General features: G+C 42.8%; 3 protein-coding genes across 6 annotated transcripts; 2 read left to right on the top strand and 1 right to left on the bottom strand.

The window, feature by feature from the left end:
- Positions 1 to 41: 41 nt before the first annotated feature.
- Positions 42 to 4,676, bottom strand: gabpa (GA binding protein transcription factor subunit alpha). 2 transcript variants are annotated; one of them, XM_076159138.1, is made up of 10 exons: positions 4,571 to 4,676; positions 2,722 to 2,823; positions 2,491 to 2,635; positions 2,271 to 2,355; positions 1,929 to 2,150; positions 1,642 to 1,836; positions 1,476 to 1,532; positions 1,244 to 1,366; positions 961 to 1,153; positions 42 to 715 (listed from the first exon to the last, which is right to left on the bottom strand). In XM_076159138.1, exons 2-10 carry the CDS (start codon positions 2,796 to 2,798, stop codon positions 493 to 495), a joined length of 1,320 nt encoding a protein of 439 aa, XP_076015253.1. In that variant the 5' UTR covers positions 2,799 to 2,823; positions 4,571 to 4,676; the 3' UTR covers positions 42 to 492. The 2 variants fall into 2 exon arrangements, with proteins under 2 accessions (XP_076015253.1, XP_076015254.1); XM_076159139.1 differs by lacking the exon at positions 4,571 to 4,676 and adding an exon at positions 4,184 to 4,542.
- Positions 4,677 to 5,868: 1,192 nt separating this feature from the next.
- Positions 5,869 to 9,115, top strand: u2af1 (U2 small nuclear RNA auxiliary factor 1). The gene is made up of 8 exons (XM_076159129.1): positions 5,869 to 5,959; positions 6,926 to 7,013; positions 7,141 to 7,207; positions 7,764 to 7,813; positions 7,968 to 8,066; positions 8,170 to 8,303; positions 8,442 to 8,534; positions 8,685 to 9,115. The coding sequence occupies exons 1-8, from the start codon at positions 5,916 to 5,918 to the stop codon at positions 8,890 to 8,892; spliced, it is 783 nt and encodes a 260-aa protein (XP_076015244.1). The 5' UTR covers positions 5,869 to 5,915; the 3' UTR covers positions 8,893 to 9,115.
- Positions 9,116 to 10,942: 1,827 nt separating this feature from the next.
- On the top strand, positions 10,943 to 17,838 carry cbsb (cystathionine beta-synthase b). Of its 3 annotated transcripts, XM_076159045.1 has the most exons (16): positions 10,943 to 10,980; positions 12,540 to 12,893; positions 13,131 to 13,243; positions 14,441 to 14,575; positions 14,655 to 14,734; positions 14,823 to 15,027; positions 15,323 to 15,414; positions 15,534 to 15,653; positions 15,738 to 15,822; positions 15,915 to 16,020; positions 16,211 to 16,288; positions 16,393 to 16,527; positions 16,624 to 16,732; positions 16,820 to 16,904; positions 17,036 to 17,206; positions 17,484 to 17,838. In XM_076159045.1, exons 2-15 carry the CDS (start codon positions 12,658 to 12,660, stop codon positions 17,164 to 17,166), a joined length of 1,710 nt encoding a protein of 569 aa, XP_076015160.1. In that variant the 5' UTR covers positions 10,943 to 10,980; positions 12,540 to 12,657; the 3' UTR covers positions 17,167 to 17,206; positions 17,484 to 17,838. The 3 variants fall into 3 exon arrangements, with proteins under 3 accessions (XP_076015160.1, XP_076015161.1, XP_076015159.1); XM_076159046.1 differs by having other exon boundaries at positions 13,134 to 13,243; positions 17,036 to 17,838; XM_076159044.1 differs by having other exon boundaries at positions 17,036 to 17,838.
- The last annotated feature ends 1,057 nt before the right edge of the window (positions 17,839 to 18,895 follow it).

Here is an 18,895-nt window from a genome sequence, read left to right as displayed (position 1 = left end):
TTCCGGCTTACAAAGCTTAACGGTGAATCAACGGCCAGACATTAAGAAAAATGGTATTTGATTTATTCCCCCTAGTGGACAAAAAGGGTCCAACAGTTAGGGAAGAGACGCTAAATAAAATACAAAACATCCTCTATAAATGGAACATATGAAAATACAGTTGCCCTCGTGGCTATCAAAATCATGGAGTACCGGTATATACAATGGTAACAATCCTAACCATAGATAAGGAACACATTACATAATCCCCCTCAATTTTTGTTATAAGTCACATTCAAACATCCTTTCCACAACAATGGCATTTGGTGTGCGCCTCAGTCTAGCGTGAACTGAACATTAAAGACGCAGGAAAAGCTGTCAGTCTAGGATCGACTCCGGATTTCTGTGACTTGTGAACACAGTTCGAAAATGGAAAATGACTTCCAATCAGATGTGGGGATTAAATCTTTGCTTGCTTTTTGTAGCCAGAGCGCAGGGGAATGCAAAGTCTCTTTAACTCTCCTTATCTAGTGCACTGGTGGCCAGCGTGACTGTAGTGATGGGCTGAGCGATGCCGTGCATCTGCATGCGGGACATTTTCTTCTGTTCACACTCGGTCACCAGGCTGTTGAGCTCAGCGGCGCTGTAGCCGATCAGAGTCCTCAGGTCACAAACAAACTTGTAAACAAAGCGCTTTCCCTGCACCTTGCTGATCATGTCTCCGTCGTAATAATACCTAAAGGAGAAGAGAGAAAACAGAACCTTACTGCACGGAAAAATGTCAGTTACCATGACGCAATTCAACAGTCATATATGATTTCGCTTCCCCAGACACAAAAGCACATGAGGCGTTTGCTCTTTATTTAAGTCTTTGAAGCTCCTGATTATCTACATAGGTATGAAAACTAGTTGTCATTTTGATTTGCACCTTAACAATTTAGGATGAGGAGTTTTGTTGTCTGTGCTGAGAAAGAAACCAACCTGAGGGCTCTGCTGAGTTTCTCGTAGTTCATTGTGGGCTTGTTCTTGCGTTGGCCCCATTTCTGGGCCACCAGCTCAGGCTGGATGAGCTTGAACTCTCCCTCCTCACCGACCCACGAGATGCAGTCCCTTGAATCCTTGTCTGTCAGCAGCTCTAACAAGAACTGCCACAACTGGATCTGACCATTGTTACCTGCCAGAAGACGTGTGATGTTAATGTTTGATGGTGACACTCATATTAGTTATCATGTTCCGTGGCCATGTGTGCTCTGTTGTTAGCTACCTGTGCGGTTGCCAGGTGAGCTCCTCTCCTCTCCTCCAGAGATCCGGGGTGTTCTGGGGCCACGGCTCTGCTTCAATACCTTAATGGTGGGTGTGTTCACTTGAGCTGGGATAATCTGCACAGCTGGAGACAAAGATCTACGATCAATTCAAGTGCCTTCAGGATCCATGAAACCTAAACCTTACAATAAACAAACTAAATAAGTGATATCATGGGTTGGGTCAGCACTTACGTTGATCGATGGTGACAGTGGCGTCCTGGCCGGCCTGGTCCTGACTGGCTAGCACATCTGAAATAAACCCAACATGTTAGGCTGAGTTACTGTGTTTATGCTTCCACACATAGTTTAGTGTGAAACTATTGTTGTCAAACTGTATCAGACAAACATTCCCACTTACATTTGCGTAAGAGTTCCAGGTGGCTCCAGAGTATCTCTCCGTTGGGTACCTTCTGAAGGAATTCCTCCTGACTGAAGGAGCAGAGGTCTCTACCTGGAATGTGAATGCTGCCTATTTCCATCTCATCAATGTTAAACTCCTTCATGACCCACACGGCCCAGTGGATCACCTGATCAGCTGACCACAGCACAGGGTCTGCAGGGAGAAGGTAAAGCCATACCGTCACTCTAAACGCCACACTGAGGATTGTTCTGCTTAATGTACAGCATGTATGGAGTCCTGCTTACCATACGGTATCCCTAGGCGGACCTGTTCTTTGCGGTATCCCTCAAGTGCGGCGGCCCAGCGCGTGACCTGCTCCGACGTCTCATCAGACAAGGATCGCTCCACGGCGATGAGTGGCCCCTCTTCCACCAGAGTGCCCTCCTCCCCTGCTGCATCCGGGTCAATCACCACCTCTACCGTTTCAACCGGCTTCACAATTTCCAAGATGTTCAGCTTCTCCTCCCCTGAACAAGAGCGACAGGACCAATGAGTGGGTCAGTGGTGTGTGATGTCTGTTCAAATCTGAACAGCAGTATTATGGACGTATGTGAGGGTGGTATTGTTGTGACGAGTTAGATTTGTACCTTCTTTGGCAATAATCTGCAGGCTGAGCTGCACGGTGCCATCTGTTTTCACTCCTTGATCAAAGAGGCTGTGATCTGGATGCAGCTAGAGAGTGACGAGACAGAAACAGAGATATGTTCACAAAAAATGAAGATGCAATATTTGTAGAACTTCCAATGTATTTTAAATCAAACCGTCAAAACATAAAGGGATCATTTTGTTCTCTACATGCATTGTTACCTGTATATCCTGGAGGCATATGTCATAGGAATCCAATGACAGTTGGATACGAGGCTCCAAAAGCTTCTTCAAATTCCCAATTGGCTCATTTATGTCAATATCTTGCTGGAACACATCTGTTGTGGCGAAAGCCTGTTCCTCAACACTAAAGGGTCAAACAAAGGGATATAGATGTTAGTATGAAGCTGCTGTGTTGCACCAGTGTGACATTCCAACTCTCACACTGCTCACCCTTCCTCCAGGCACGCCTGCTTGTCCTGCCCGTCAATCTCAATCTCTATCATCTCTTCTGGTTCACCTTTAGACATTCTCTTTTGAACAGGGAGAGCCAAGCTGGAGTAGAAGGATAATCATTTGTTATTACTATGACACATTATTTAACTCTGTACAAACCACAAAAACACAAAGAAGTAGGTTAATGACACTGCAGCTTGTTGTTATACATAACACTGATAACTAACCCTGACCGAAACAGGAAAGTAACCAAAGCTGCAACACCAAGAAAGAGAAAATGAAAAACCTCAGAAGGGTAGAACCGAAATTGCGAAATGTACATGGTGAAATCTGCTACACCAAACATACTGAATGTACAAAACAAATAGTAAATACAGATATTTGTTATGATGGCAGAACATCCATAGAATTGTTTTTTCTCCTGAGCATCATCTTGAGCATCACCAGGGAATGTTTCATGTACCACTGCTAGTACACAGTTTGAGAACCATTTTTACAATAAATCCTCCCTCTGCATCATCAGCTTTGTAGTTAAAGATGCCGCAAATGTTCTTTAAAGAATCAGATTGTATTTACATATCAATAAATGTAACTCAACTCTCAAATATATATCTGACTCCCTTTCAGAAATGACAGTCAGCATTATTTATTATTGATTGCAAACCCGGAAATGGATATATATCAATATAAAAAAGTTTTATCAGTGAAGTGTTAGTGTATTGTATTGCATTTAAAGCTAAATGGTTGAGCTTGAGGGATCCACAGTGGAGCTCTGATGAAAGAAAGGCCTCCAAGCCTCGACTCCTCATTGGCCGTCTGGGACAGTTCACTGACTGCTAACGTTAGCCAACTCGAGGGCGAGGCTTCACTGGCGACGAAAGGCCAACTCATAGTTTCAAAAAAACATCACAAGGTGAATAATGGCCATCGTTATAAATTATTTTTTCAAACGGCGTTCAACTTATATTCACACAGTCGGACACACGTATTGCTACGTCAAAGCTGGTCCGCAGTGAATCAAGTTAGCTTCAATTTTGCAAGCGAATTCAACGCGGGCGAGGCAACCGTGTTACAGAACCGTGTGTCCCCGTGTGGCAAACAACGGTGATATTATCAGAAAAACACGCCGCAGTTCATAACTTATACACATCCTAAGCGAAATCACACTCTAACTCTTCGTGTAGAAAACTTTTAAAACGGAAATGGAATAAACGGAAACAAAACAGCATAGGGCAAATGGAAAGGAGCCGGAAATCCTGGCTAAGGTTTACAGCGCTGTTACCGTCAGACTTCCGAGAGCGGCCGCGACAAATACCACACACACACGTTTAAGACGGGACATTTAGACAACGAGCGACCGTAGTGCCGAGGCGTTCAGTTTAAACATCGAAAACGACAAGAAACGTGACGAAGCGTGGATTAAAACGTGGCATTTGTGCGTACATTGGTGTATACGTACGGTATGTTTGTCTGCTCGGTGGACCGGCTCTGCGGCAGTAGCCTCCTCACGCACCTAGTACCTCCTAGTTGGCAGTTAGCAATATAGCTACACACACACGGTTCCGTTTAGTTCGCCCAGTCACTGAAATGTATATGGATGATAGCGTGCTAACTTGCGCTAGCCGCTTTTTGCGTAGCTGTCTCTGTGTTGGGAGTAGGCGGCCTCTTCCCTTCTCTAAGCTAACTTAAGTGTGGACTTCACAGCTAGCTGGCTAGCAAGTGAGCGCCACAAAACAGCGGGAAGAATGCAGGCGTACCAAAACAACATATTACACGCTCATGACTCGGTAAGATAAGAAAAGGGTTTATAAAAAATTAACCAAAATAATCCCCGTAGTATATATACCTCCTGAAATCAGGGCCTCGAGTGTGTTTCTGTGGTAGTTTAGCAGTCGGCAGCCAGGATTCACACACAATCGAATCATGCAAGTTTTTGGTCAACTAGACAGTGTGGAGGGCGGAGACTAACTGGAAAGCCTGAAGTTAACCTAAAACCTCTAAAGACTGTACTCGACTTTAGGCTAAAGTTTATACTACTCTTTATTCTACATTACGCGTGTGTTGGAGTATTAACATTTAGCTTAATGTCCTTGTTCGAGGCACATATTTGTGTTATACTGTGCCGCACTTCGCTGAATAATAAAGAGCCATTGCGTTGTTTTGGTTTTCAGGTAATGTTATATTTGAATTATCTATATTGCGTTTCCGGCAAATCGCTCGTGGTTTAACCTCCTAAGATTGAATTTTAACTCTAGTTCACTCCAGCTCTTGTACAATATTAATGTCTGTCAGAGTGAATTTGTTTTGGACTTGTATGTGTACTGAACTTGTATATGTGTTGGGTCAAATCTGTAACCCTGAATTTGTGACATCTCAATGCTGTAAAACATGTGTTCAACTTAAATAAACAATAACAATTCAACAATAAGTGTTTGGACCTCTTTGCATTTTCTACAAAGTGTTGTGATGGTTCCATGAATGCAGATTCCTGGGGTGGCTATTGTGTTGACAAAACAATGTGTTAACTGACTTATTATTCATTATAATAAAGTATCTTGTAGATAAACCCTGTCACCCGTCCCTTTCATCCTTATTCTGTGTCTGCAAAACTGGTGCAATTTTTGAAATCAAAATGTTAAATCCATCAATGCAAGCTTCTCATAATGTAAATTACGTAACTTTCCTCTATGTCGGACTTTCTAAAAGTTCTTCAGAAGAAACCGGTTTTACCTCTATCTGCTCTCAACAGTAGCCCACAGTATAGACCCCCCAGAAAAAGTAAATACAGTAGACTATCCCTGTAAACAAAAAATGAAATGTATCAACGGCAACTGGTATTTTCCACTTTGGTTTTGTTTTCATTCAAAGACTGCTATTTTGCATATTTTTTGTAAATTACATTTTGAAGGCCTCTTCCTAATATCAGCAAATATTACTTTTCAGTATCAGTATACATTTATAATAAATGATGATCTGTACATCAAACAATCATAAAATGTAATCATTGTGCAGTAAATGATTGAAATGATGATATGATTATAACGTTTTGGGCAGCTTGACATTTTTGTAGCGCAAAATAAAAACATTTAGGCAGATTTTAGCTTGCTAGAAACCATGCTTTTATTTTGAAAGAGGATGACCGGTAAGCGTGATTGTCGCTTCTGGCGGCACCGGGACGCAGGCGAGCCAAGATGGCAGAGTACCTGGCCTCCATTTTCGGCACAGAGAAGGATAAGTAAGTATTAAAGACTGAATTCATGTGTTTATTAAGACCCTTTTCGTGCCGTATCTTCGCCGGAGCCTCTTTACGCCATAGCTAGACAAACTGTGGATAAATACGCAATGTTTACCGCCTAAATTGTGTTAATTGGCGTTCGCTCGAGCTAGCTAGCTAACGCACGGCTGCTAGCTGTGCGGGACGTTGCTATGTGTTTAAAGCGGTTCCGAGTTACTTTATCGACCTTAGAATGGCCTCGCTACACTTGTAAATTTATTGCGAATATAATAACACCGCAAGCTGCTTCATTTTGATTCAACTCTACATTAAGCACATGTGTCGCAAATGGGAAGAAACAGCGCCGACGAGGCTTCCACTGGAGGCACCCTTTGTCCTCTGCAGCTCATCATGAATATATCTGGATAAAAATTACGTACGAAAACTCCATGGTTCAAGTTACCAGCTGTAGTGTTTTGTTACCTGGTCGATATACTTCTACTGTTTGTAGGCCCGCGCCACCATTACCAGCCCGACACGAAAAGACAATAATATGTACATTTTTGAGGTCATACAAGGCTTTTAGTTCCCAAACATTATTGAATCTGATATCAGCGAAAATAAATGGCTCGGAATCATTAATCGGTAAATAGTCGTAGTATTAGTTAACTACATTGAGTAATAAAATAACATGCAAGGGGAAGTGTTCATTAAAGGTATATTTCAATACAGGACTTACTATCTGACTGCATGCAGATCACAGCCAACAAGCAATGAATTAAATAAAGGGTTATTTGGTTTGAGGAATATAATAAACTCAATTTCGAGCTGCTGAGGTCGCACTACTCTCAGTTGAATATAAAATGTGACTTCCTACTGTGTTAAGTTGAAGAATAGATCTATAAAGCAGCAGCAGTCTGGCCAATATAGTAGTCTGCCTCATGTCTGAAGTTATGACAACAGTCTCATCTTCATTTTCTCCTAAAGGGTGAATTGCTCCTTTTATTTTAAAATTGGTGCCTGTCGACATGGAGATCGCTGCTCTAGATTGCACAACAAGCCAACATTCAGCCAGGTAAGAACTTTCTGATCCTATACTAAAGTAATATCAATGTTAGTACTTCTACCATAGGGATGTGTGGGATTATAATTTGTTTTTTCTATGGCTTCATTGAAAAGAAAATGTGCATTTTGTGTTTCAGACGATTGCCCTCTTGAACATTTACCGTAACCCTCAGAACAGTGCCCAGTCTGCTGATGGACTCACCTGTAAGTGTTCCAGCTTTTAACATGGAAGCACGCACGTACACTTGGGTTTAGACTTTGTGTGTGTTGTTGTGTTTAAAACCTGTAACGGCACACATCGTACAGATTTGGCTAAAAGTGTTTGTACCCTTAACATATAAACAAAAATCTCTGAAATAAGTTGAAACCGAAAAAAGTAATCCTCAACCACCATTGGTCAAGTATATCTATCCATTGTTTGTTTTAAATGTCGCTATCATCAGATTATTTTTAATCACATCTAAGAGATATTAACAACTTTTGTTTGTTTGTTTTATTATTTAAAATGAAAGGTCTTGTGATTGGCTCTTTCAAGAAGCAAGCTGCAACAATATTCACTCTCAGCTCAATGCAGCTCTGATTTGCACTGAACCACTCAATCAAACACCTGAGGATGTTCAGTTTAAGGCTCCTCCGCCCTTCACTTTGCTTGAAGTGATCGCTAATGTTGCCTTTCACTCACTCTGACTTTGTGTGTGGGTTTGTGTTACACTTTTCACATTGTGTTTTTATGGTTTCTCTTGTCTGTTATTGCCACCAGGTGCCATCAGTGATATGGAGATGCAGGAGCACTATGATGAGTTTTTTGAGGTAGGTCGTGTCATGAAGGTTGAACAATGTAGTGGAGAAATTGAGGACATATTACAAAAAACAAAACCTGTAGCTACTTGAAAATCCATTTGTGATTGTGGACTACATTTTGGAACCCTAATCCCTCACCTCACGTCTCTCTCTATCTTCTCAGGAGGTCTTCACAGAGATGGAAGAAAAATACGGAGAGGTGGAGGAAATGAACGTTTGCGACAATCTTGGAGACCACCTAGTGGGGAATGTGTATGTGAAGGTGGGTAACAGACACAACAGAACACATTTACTGCCACCACTACAACCTTTCATCCAGAGTCAGTGTCTTTACTCTCAAATTACACTCCTCTTCTTCTTTTCAGTTCCGCTATGAAGAAGATGCCGAGAAGGCAGTGATAGACCTGAATAACCGGTGGTTTAATGGACAAGCTATCCATGCCGAACTGTCTCCTGTCACAGACTTCAGGGAAGCCTGCTGTCGCCAATATGAAATGGGGTGAGTGCCAGATGACCGGACATGCTTCAGCTGAAAAGTTTTTAGAGACCTCTCTCCCTCCACATCACCACATGTAAGCCAGACATGTTAGACGTGTTATTCTTCCCTGTTCTGACTGCATTTGCACCATCTCTAAAGGGAATGCACCCGTGGAGGCTTCTGTAACTTCATGCACCTGAAACCCATCTCACGTGAGCTGAGGAGAGAGCTCTATGGCCGCCGGAGGAAGAGGTACACATTTATTTAGTTCAGCTGTTTTCCCTTTATGCATGAATTGCTTTTATCCCATCTTTTAACATTTCTTATGTAGTCTGTATTTCTATTCCTGGATAAGTAAACAATTCGATGTTTATTCTGCGTGTTCCTTCCCTCTCCTCACAGCCGTCACAGGTCTCGGTCCCGTTCCAGAGAGAGGCGATCTCGTTCTCGAGAGCGCGGAGGAGGAGGAGGAGGAGGAGATAGGGGAGATCGAGGAGAGCGCGGAGGCCGAGGGGGCGGTGGTGGTGGCGGCGGCGGGGGCGGTGGCGGTGGCGGCCGCGACCGTGAGAGACGCCGCTCCAGAGACAGAGAGCGCTCAGGAAGATTCTGAACCCACCTGGACCACACCTTCACCTCCCTCTCCTCTCCTTGTATCCATCCCCAGTGTTTTTTCAAGTTTATACCCTCCCAGATCATACTCGAGGTCTAATAGACAGTTGTCTCAATAATGAGCTTTGACAGCTTTGACAGCTTTGACAGCATTGACGAACGTTGTTTCTTTTTGTTGGTTTGTTTGAGTTTAATCCCATTAAATTTCAAAAGATTTTTACTAATTCTGATTCCTGAATCATTCCTGTGACACTCAAATATCAGAAACAAAGAGACTGTTAAAATCTGTTAATACAATGTAATCTAAAACAAGGCTTTAATCCAATAATGTCTTTAGTTTGCAATTGAACAAAATTTAAATGCAGAGAAAAGAACTGAAACCTTAATGGTCAATATCAATTCTGTATAGGCATTATATGGTTTGATATAGAAATGTAAAGGTAGAAGCATTATTAAGCTTTTTGTTGAATGTGTCTTTGTGTAACTTTTTTCAGAAAGATTACAGACATTGAGATGAAGTTAAAAGAGGCGCCAGTTATTTTTCTGTGAAGGAAATACGGAAAGGAAAGTTTGTGTTTGCCGAATTTATAAATTGTTAATAGAACATTTCACAGGACACTGCAAATGCTCCAAGAAGAGACACAGCTGGACACCACATCAATATTTTGGGAGGTGTTCACAAGAGTGATGTGTTGTGGAAAACTTGTTGTGTTTGCTTGTTTAGGAGTGCAGTGATATGAAACTTGTCTAGATGGGTGTGTCCTTGGTGAAGAGCAGTGGGGAGAGCACACATCCCTGCGGTGCACCAGTGCTGATGGACAGTGTGTCTGCTACTTTCTGTCTGTCTGGATTCTGGTGGAGGAACCGTGAGCCTAATGAGTTTGTGTGTAGATGTTAATAGCCAGGCTGAAATCCACACACAGTCCAGATGAAGGAGGGTGTAATGTTGTAGGCAAACTGCAGGGGGCCATGCAGGGGTCCTGTGCTGTTTTTCAGGGGTTCAACACCACCCTCAAAGGCTACAGAGTTCAAGGCAACGGGTCAGTGGCCATTAATTGCTCTGATTAGGGGGTTTCTTGGGGATGTTTATGGTGGTGGAGCCTTTGATGCAGGCAGAGTCTTCACACATCTCCAGTGAGTTGTTGCAGATCTCCACAAGGGCCGGGGCCAATGGGTCTACACAGGCTTTCAGACAAGAAGGGGAGATGCCAGCTTTCTTTAAGGTTTGCCTGTGAAAGAGAGGTCACTGCTGAGTGCAGATGAACTGCTGGGGGGTGGATTTGCAAATGGTTCGGAGTGGGTGAGGGGTGACGGGCTCCACTTCACAAACCTGCACCAAAACTCAGTCCGTGTGGAGGCATTTCACCCTGCAGGCTCTTACACACTGATGCGGGGGCGCAGGCTGAAACCGGGCGATTCATCGGGTCAGTGTCACTCTTCTTGAACTACTCTGACTCCGTTTGACAGTGTGTTTCTTGCCTTCTTGTCTCCTCTTCTGAAGGCCGCCTCCTCAGATTAACTCTCGTGATTTGGCCTTGTGTTTTTTTTGTGGGGGTTCTTAAAGCTGGTTGTAAATGCCTCAACACCCAGGCATGTTGTTCAAATCAAACAGTGAACAAATACACTTGATTTACGAGTTATATATATTGCACGTTTCTTATTGCACTAGTGAGGTGATTTCTGGTTCTCATTTTCAAGCTTCACTGTACTGTAACTGTTGCACAGTAATTTCCCTCGGGATAATACACTTTCATCTTATCTTATAATAATGAGATCAAATATGATAAACATTCCACCAACCAGTGTGGATTCCCTTGTGGGACGTGTGCATCATCTTTTGTTCGATTGAGGAGTAATCGAATAGGACTACGGAGGGCAGAGCAAACGTAAACAAAGCAGTAAAGAGCGTTGTATTTATACCCCATAGCGATAGAATGGGGAAACCTCCAATCAGGGCTTCTTTCTAGCTGAGACTCGCCCATCTGGACCAATCAGCGCCGGCAGCAGTCCAACCCGCCGCTCGGTCTCTCTTTAAAACCCCCCAAAGTGCGGACGAACTCCAGCTTCTTCTGCCTGTGCTGATGGAAAGGTGAGTGTGCAAAGTAAAAGTTACTCTGAAGGGTCAGAACAGTGATTCAATACCGAAGCGACGCAGTCAGAAGCTGGAAGTGTGGATTCATTTATAGTTCTGCTTAAGTGAGACGTATTTGTTTCGACGGACGGGATTTATCTTTAGTTTGTTGAATTGGAATGCAATTATCTTTTGTACTTCCGTCTATTACTTGTATTAAAAAAGCCACATTATGTTATTATAACCTATACATCCGAGTTATTCCTGTGTGTGTGTGCGCGCGCGCGAATGTGCTATGAATACGCTGAGGAGGATTGTATAGTCATTTATTATTGTATAGTAATTTATGATTGTACAGCTAAACCTATATGTTCATTAAAGCAGTGGCCAGTTAAATGTAACATTTTGCTGTTACACATCAATAGTAGCCATGCATAAATGTTTTTACAAGCGATTACTATGAAACCATCCATCCTGGTCAGCTGAGTTGAGTTAGATTGGTAGTTGTCATGGTGCTTCTGGTATGTGTGTGGTATGTCAAGTGCCTTTTGGACATTTTGAATGAATGCTTATTATTTTATGATGGCTATTTCTACACCAATGAAATGATTTACGATTTCTTTTGTCAAGCACTGACTCAAGGTTCAGACTGGCTGACAGATTCAGTGGATCAACTTTATTAAGTAGAAGTACATTTTGAAGTAAAACAAATGCAAAAACGTTTATCTTATAGCCTCATGATCTCTGGTAGAAAACTGTCGTGGAAAAATAACTATCTCTGTGTGTGTGTATGTATCAATAACCAATCAAATGTGTTTAAGTTAATCCCATATATTCACCAATGATCAAACATTCAATAACCAACCAAATGCTTTAAATGAATTATATATATTCATCAACATTTAATAATCAATCATTGTGTTAAGTTAATCAAATATACCCTGTAGTGTGAGGTACAAAATGATGTGGTGTACTTGGGACTTCATCTTTTCCACATAAACGTGGAGATTGTTTAGGGTTTCATTGTGCTTGTTGTCGCACTCTCCGGCCTTGGGTCGGAGAGGCGCCTGTGTGTCTCTGTGCTGTGACTGGGATGGGACACCCAGAGGCGCCTCTGACGCCCTGGAACCATCCAATCCCTTCTTGTTTATTTTTGACTGTATAAGAAATCATGTCATGTATTGTATCTTGGTCTTTCGGTTTAGAACCTGAGTTGACCCACTGCAGTGTAAAGGAATAAATTGATTCTCCGTTTTTACTCCTGAGTCTTATCAATTGTCTCCACCACAGAAACCATGACTAAAGCTCCTTTCAGACTTAAGTTGACATCATTGATCCATTGCTTGATGCTTTCTTTTATTCAAACAAAAGTCTTGACCTCAACAGGACCTATGGACCAGGATCATGTGTTGCATGTTTTCAGTGTCCTGCATGGATCTCTCTTAAACATTCTCTTGAGAACACGTGATGTGGTGTGAAGTGATCAAAGTTCACTGTCAGTTACTCACTGTCATCATTTATCATCTAGGCCACAATGTTTGTGTGTGTATGCTGACACGTGTCCTCTGTGTGTACAGGTGCGTTATGCTTTCCTATTGTTGTCGCACAGATTCATGATTTGCTTCTGCTCTCTGTCACCATGCAGCTGAAGTGCTTCATGCAAACACTGCAAAAATCCCTCCCAGTAAGGCCGACATGAATGGGTATGTCAAATCTGTAAACCATGGTCACATACTGTCCCCAAGTATTTACCAGGACATCAAGGCTCACTGTGAGTCACTCTGTGGGAAGACGAACGGACCTGAGAGTAAGACGGAGAAAGAAAATGAGGGCGGCCATGTAATGACTTGGATGCATCCCAACATGGCGAGTAGATGCACCTGGAGGCCTGATGCACCTGCTGCAGAGTCACCTCATAACCACCCACCAAGGTAAAACTCATAGTGAAACCTGTGAGAATTAATTATGAATATATATTCTGTTTATGAGTAAGTAATTATCAAGAGCAGGAGTGTGTGAGGGGAAAAACTCTGTTACAGATGCAAGAACACACAGTATGCTATAGGCTGCATAGGAGGAAGGAAGATGAGTTTCTATGGCAACCAGTCAACATTTGCATTTATTGTACTTAATGTTTTGCGGGGTATTTTCTGTCCTCTCCTTGACAGCAGTATGGCTCCGCCTCTCAGCATCCACCCTGACATCCTCAGTCACATTGGACGCACGCCTCTCGTTCGTTTGAACAAGATCCCTAAAGACTTTGGAATCAAGTGTGACATCTGTAAGTAAATCAGCTCGTGTACAGTTAAACATGTGACTTTTCATATCAAAGTCATGAGGCAACCATGTTGAAATGATGACAATCACGGAATCCAGGGTTGGGAAACTTTGCCTGACTCTCTGAGTTGCAATGCCAACAAGAGTGGCTGTTTTCTTTGGCTTTTCCATTGAAGTCAGAAGTCAGAAATTCAGCATTCTGTGGTTTAATAGTAATTTTTTGATATTGTCTCTGTGGTTCTTTACTGTCACACAACATCACAGGTATGAGACGCCGTATATAAATACGTTTGCAGTTGTTATGCATGCATGCATTACAACATAATCTTCAGCTAGCTAGCTAATGTCTATACATTTATTTTTGCAACTCTTATTGAAAGAACTTGAAAGAAGGTGGATAGATGCCATACCTGCACTCTGCACTCTTTTCATTCCCAAGATTGCACTGGGAGGAGTTAAGATGTCATTTAAAGTTCAGTTCCCATAGGTAATATCTTTATCTAAATGGTTGTAAAACCTGGAGAAAGTGTTTATTGTCCAGATTACAGAAACAACTGCACTCCTGTTGTCTTTCCAAGAAGAGCAAGAAAGTTGAGAAGATGAGAGAGTTTAGTTGTGTTTCATTGTAGCTCAGCAGGGGAAGGTTAGAGAGTGAAGTCTAAACCACGCATGCCTATAAAAGGCTTCTTTCAGACTTCAAGACAAATATTCTAAATTGAAACCTGCAGGCAGAACAGCCACCATTTTACTTATAGGGGACTTTTGGTACTTTGGCTTTCGTACAGGCTCTGTGCTTCCCTCGTTAGAAGGGAACATTAAAACATTAAAATATCGAGTAGCTTGTGTCCTCACATTCCTCAGGTAGGGGGCTCCCATGGAATGGGAGGTAAACAGGTCAGCAGAGGAGAAACAGAGCAGAGCAGCTTGGGAGGAAGTAGACTTTCTCATGAATCCCAACTTCAGATTGTTTTCTCAGCTTTTCAGTGTGCCAAAACCATACTTTGACTAATTTGTTTCTTGCAATTAACACATATCATAAAAATGTAAATGGACTGTGAAGCACTCTATGCACATGCCGGACCCCTGAATGTTTGGAGGCGATTGGAGGAATGATGCTCGCTGCAGTTCCTAACAAACACAAGATGCTCTCCAATTCTAGCAGTAAGATAACAACTGTGATTCTCTCCTTTCTGTGCTTTAGTGGTCAAGTGTGAGTACCTGAATCCAGGAGGCAGCGTGAAAGACCGGATTGCAATGCGGATGGTGGAAGACGCAGAGATAGCTGGGATCATCAAACCAGGAGACACACTCATTGAACCCACATCGGGAAACACAGGTACTTTATAGGGATCCACGCATTACTTGAATTATTATTTGGACCCGACCAAACCGAGCACCTCTGTGGTCGATTGCAGGTATCGGCATCGCCATGGTAGCTGCAGTGAAAGGCTATCGCTGCATTATCGTCATGCCTGAGAAGATGAGCATGGAGAAGGTGAGCAGCTACTTTGCAGTATTTCATATCTGTGTGTCACCTTCAGAGTTAGTAGCTTCATGGGAAACGATCTCGTCTTCTGTCCCAGGTGGACGTGTTGAGAGCTCTAGGGGCCGAGATCGTGCGGACCCCCAACTCTGCGTCCTTTGACTCACCAGATTCACACATATCAAAGGCTAGGCAACTGAAGAGCAAGATTCCAAACTCACACATCCTGGACCAGTATGGTAACCCCAACAACCCTTTGACTCACTATGATACCACAGCTGAGGAGATTCTGGAGCAGTGTGAAGGTTTGGGCCTAAGATCGTAACCAAAGTACCATAACATTGATGTGATCTTTTTGTAATCAATAATAAATGTTGTTTTGGGAGGCAGTGGCTCAGTGGGTAGTGCTTCTGCTTGGAAACCGGAGGGTCGCCGGTTCGAGCCCCTGCCGAGGTGCCCCTGAGCAAGGCACCGAACCCTCAATTGCTCCCCCCTCTGCGAAGGGTGGTAATGTAATGTAAGTCGCTTTGGATAAAAGCGTCTGCCAAATGATCGTAATGTAATGTAATGTTTTGTGAAGGAATTGTGTTTTCCGTGCAGGTAAAGTGGACATGTTTGTGGCTGGAGCAGGAACAGGGGGAACCATCACTGGCATTGCCCGGAAGTTGAAGGAGAGATGTCCTAATATCAAGGTCAGTCACACACTTGAGAACCTCATCGTGATTTTATTATTAATGCCTCAATAATAACCTTAATAATGTGGTGACCGTGGTGACTGTGCTGTCTTACCGTTGTTACTTACTCACCATAGATTGTGGGCGTGGACCCTCAGGGCTCCATCGTGGCTCAACCAGAGGAGTTGAACACAGCGGGTCCAAATGAAGTGGAGGGCATCGGATCTGATTTTATTCCCACTGTGTTGGACAGATCTGTGAGTGTATTAGTGATGCTCTCAATGTGATAACAGCTGTGTGTCGTGATGTAGCAGAATGTGCAATCTGTCAATATATTGCAGTTGATCGACATGTGGTATAAAGCCGGTGATAAGGAGACATTCTGCATGGCACGAAGGCTCATCAAAGAGGAGGGGATTCTTTGTGGTACGTCTGTATCTCTGACTGAGAGCTGCCAGGTTTCCAATATACTGTACTCCCCTTTTAATTAGTCTCTCTAATGATGTCCTCTGTTCCAGGTGGCAGCTCCGGTTCAGCGGTGTCGGCAGCATTAAAAATGGCTCGGGGGCTGAGGGAGGGTCAGCGCTGTGTCGTCATCCTGCCCGATTCTGTACGCAACTACATGTAAGAGGCAGAGAAGGGGCGGGGGGCAAGAAAGGGTGAAAGCTAAAGTACAACTGCATGAGGAAGGCACGATGTAGAGACTTAAGTATAAACCCTGTGTACCTTTGGCCCTATTATGCTGCATGGATGAAAATCCTCTGATCCAACATGGCTTATCTGTTTCAATGCCTCGGGTTCACTTTACCTCCAGCTCCAAGTTCTTGAATGACAAGTGGATGTGTGAGAAAGGTTACCTGAGCCCAGGGGAGCCGATCGTCTCCAGGCTCTGGTAAGAATCATCTGTCGCATCTCATCTGTGTGAATCAAATTAAGGCAACAAACCTAAATGAGTGTTAAACAATGTCAATGTCTCTCTGTGTCTCTGTGTCTAAGGTGGTGGGATCTGACTCTTCAAAATATTAAACTCCCTGCTGCCCTCACCGTCTTGTCCTCTGTTCCCTGCCACAAAACCATCAGTATCCTTAAGGAGAAGGCGATTGATCAAACCCCGGTCATCGATAAGTCTGGGTATTTAGCCTTGACATCACCTTGACCTCTATTACTGATGGAAGAATCATTAGGTGATAGGGTTTTGTTGTTGCCTCTGTCTGTGTGTGTGAACAGCTCCATCCTGGGAGTAGTCACTATGAGAAGCCTGCTGTCCTCACTGATGGACGGAAAGGTCAAACTCTCAGATACTGTCAGTAAGGTCCTGGACAAGCACTTCAAACAGGTCAGTCAGTGAGCAGAAGGAGCATTAACCTACTTGTACATTTAGCATTTCATGTTTAATTGCCTAATGTCCTATTAATGTCCTCAGGTGACCCTGACAGAGACCCTGAGAAATGTGTCCCGCATCCTCACAGCAGAACAATTTGCTATAGTGATGCACGAGCGAATCCAAAGTAAGATCTCTAATGATGCCCCTAGTGTCGTCATGCGAGTCACGAACATCACTGTAGCTTCAATCAACTCTCTCTCTCTGTCTCTCTGTCTCTCTCTCTCGCTCTCTCTCTCTCTCGCTCTCTCTCTTTAGTTAATTCTGATGGCTCGACTTCCACCAGTCAGTTGGTATTTGGCGTCGTAACAGCAATGGACATCCTCAACTACATCACAGTACACGAGGGGCTGTCACAGTCTGAGCTGCTGTACAACACGCCTCTGTGACCGCGCATGACCTCATCACGGCTCATCAGCCACACTGGAGGTATTAACATGAATCATTGGAAATGTTAGTAATCAGACTAACTGTTCAATATTTCTTGTAGTTGATCGTGATCTGGTAGCTTAAGTCTTTTTTTAACTTGTGTGTATTTAAGTCTTAAATATACTTCAGCAGCACATTTCATTTAAATGATGAAATGTGTATTTATAAACCTTATGAGGCTCCGAATTTATTTGTTGTTTATTTACGATTAATTTTTTAGAATATTACCGCAGAATTTGAAATCATGATGTGATGAACTAATTACTCCTGCTCGTAGAAGATCTGGATGGAAATGAGGCTCATCGCCTGACGGGTAGTGACAGTGCCGCCATGTTGGTAGTTGTTACCATGTTGTGTAGTTACAGTAGAAACACCAGCAGGGGGCAGCACCTACCCATCTTCTCGGTTCAACCTTCATGTCATTATGTTCATCATAGCCGTATAGATGTACATCTTTGTGTCTTATTTGTAGGCTTAAGTCTTTTGTAACGTGTATGTATGATAGAAGACGTCGGCTATGTGTTCTTTGACATTTAATACATTTTGGAAAACATTTTTAATCTTCAGTATTTGTCGGTAGTTGAAAATAAAAACTCCAAGATTGAAGACTGGAACTTTTGCGTCCATTAAAACATTTCTTCCTTTTATTTTGAACTCTATTTGGTTTTCACTTGTTCGTGATCAACTTCTGCATTATATTTCACCCAGACACAATGTTTCATCAGAAATATATTAATTTAAGGAACCAAGATACTGTGACAATGCACTTTCATCTAGTCCTTTGACAAGCATCTTAAGAGCCCTTGAGAGATTTGTTCCTTTGTTCTTCCCACGTTTAATCAATTACGGCGGGAGCAGGATCAAAGCACATTAGGGAACAAGGAAACTTCTTCAAATGACTTATCAGCTCCAATGACACTGAATATTGACTCCATGTGTTGGCATTCTGACTGCTGGACTGGAAACAGGAACCGTCAGCTTCATTATTCAACAGGGTCACTCAAAAGGAGCGAACTGGTCATATCACAGCGCAGTAGAGAGAAAAACAACGTGCTGTCCTCCAGCGTCTATCTGATCTGTAATAAGCCAAACTGAACTGCATGCACAAAGTGTTAGTTACAGAAACTGAACAAGTCTTTTGTTTAGTTTCATGCTGGTGCTTCTTGATACTGAAAGGTTGCAGAAAACCCCATCGCACTCAAACATATTACCCACAATACTGATGCTTCTGCTTATGTAGCAGCACTAATGTGAGTTATGATGTTGACATAAGTTATTATCTCTGCTCAGAAGGTAATGTCTCCTCTTTGTCTGTTAGTTGGTTTGTTGGTAGTTCTAGTCCAGACCCAGAGATGATTTCTTCAAACTGCAAGATGAATACATCTTTTAAACCTGTTTGTTATGTCACATCACGTCATGGCTCTGTTATTGCTGCGGTTGTTTCCTTCTCTTCATAATAGGTGAAGTATTGTCTTGACCTGCTTAGCCTTGGCTGAGGTTTAATGAGTGTTTACAAGTGTAGGAATGTTCTCATCTGATTCTCCTGAATGAGGTAATTAGACAACACAATGAGGTTGCACAATACAAACCTTGCAATGATTGACAGTTTGATTTACCATCACTTTTTCTTTTTTAACCTGGTAGAACTCATCTTTGGCTCTTGGTTCTTCCTTGGAGACGCAACGTCCA

Source organism: Genypterus blacodes, unplaced genomic scaffold, assembly GCF_046128005.1.
Source record: "Genypterus blacodes isolate CSIRO-AG114 ecotype Tasmania unplaced genomic scaffold, CSIRO-AGI_Gbla_v1 ptg000093l_1, whole genome shotgun sequence".
NCBI lineage: Eukaryota > Metazoa > Chordata > Actinopteri > Ophidiiformes > Ophidiidae > Genypterus > Genypterus blacodes.
This window is presented reverse-complemented; position numbering and strand designations above follow the sequence as displayed.

Coding starts and splice junctions, on each gene's coding strand:
- u2af1 (XM_076159129.1), top strand. CDS start 5,916: ATGGCAGAGTACCTGGCCTCCATTTTCGGCACAGAGAAGGATAA. Junction 8,067..8,169: donor TGGGGAATGTGTATGTGAAG/GTGGGTAACAGA, acceptor TCTTCTTTTCAG/TTCCGCTATGAAGAAGATGC. Junction 8,304..8,441: donor TGTCGCCAATATGAAATGGG/GTGAGTGCCAGA, acceptor CCATCTCTAAAG/GGAATGCACCCGTGGAGGCT.
- cbsb (XM_076159045.1), top strand. CDS start 12,658: ATGAATGGGTATGTCAAATCTGTAAACCATGGTCACATACTGTCCCCA. Junction 15,654..15,737: donor CCACTGTGTTGGACAGATCT/GTGAGTGTATTA, acceptor AATATATTGCAG/TTGATCGACATGTGGTATAA. Junction 16,021..16,210: donor GATTCTGTACGCAACTACAT/GTAAGAGGCAGA, acceptor CTTTACCTCCAG/CTCCAAGTTCTTGAATGACA.
- gabpa (XM_076159138.1), bottom strand. CDS start 2,798: ATGTCTAAAGGTGAACCAGAAGAGATGATAGAGATTGAGATTGACGGG. Junction 1,367..1,475: donor CACTGTCACCATCGATCAAC/GTAAGTGCTGAC, acceptor CTTTGTCTCCAG/CTGTGCAGATTATCCCAGCT. Junction 716..960: donor AAACTCAGCAGAGCCCTCAG/GTTGGTTTCTTT, acceptor CTTCTCCTTTAG/GTATTATTACGACGGAGACA.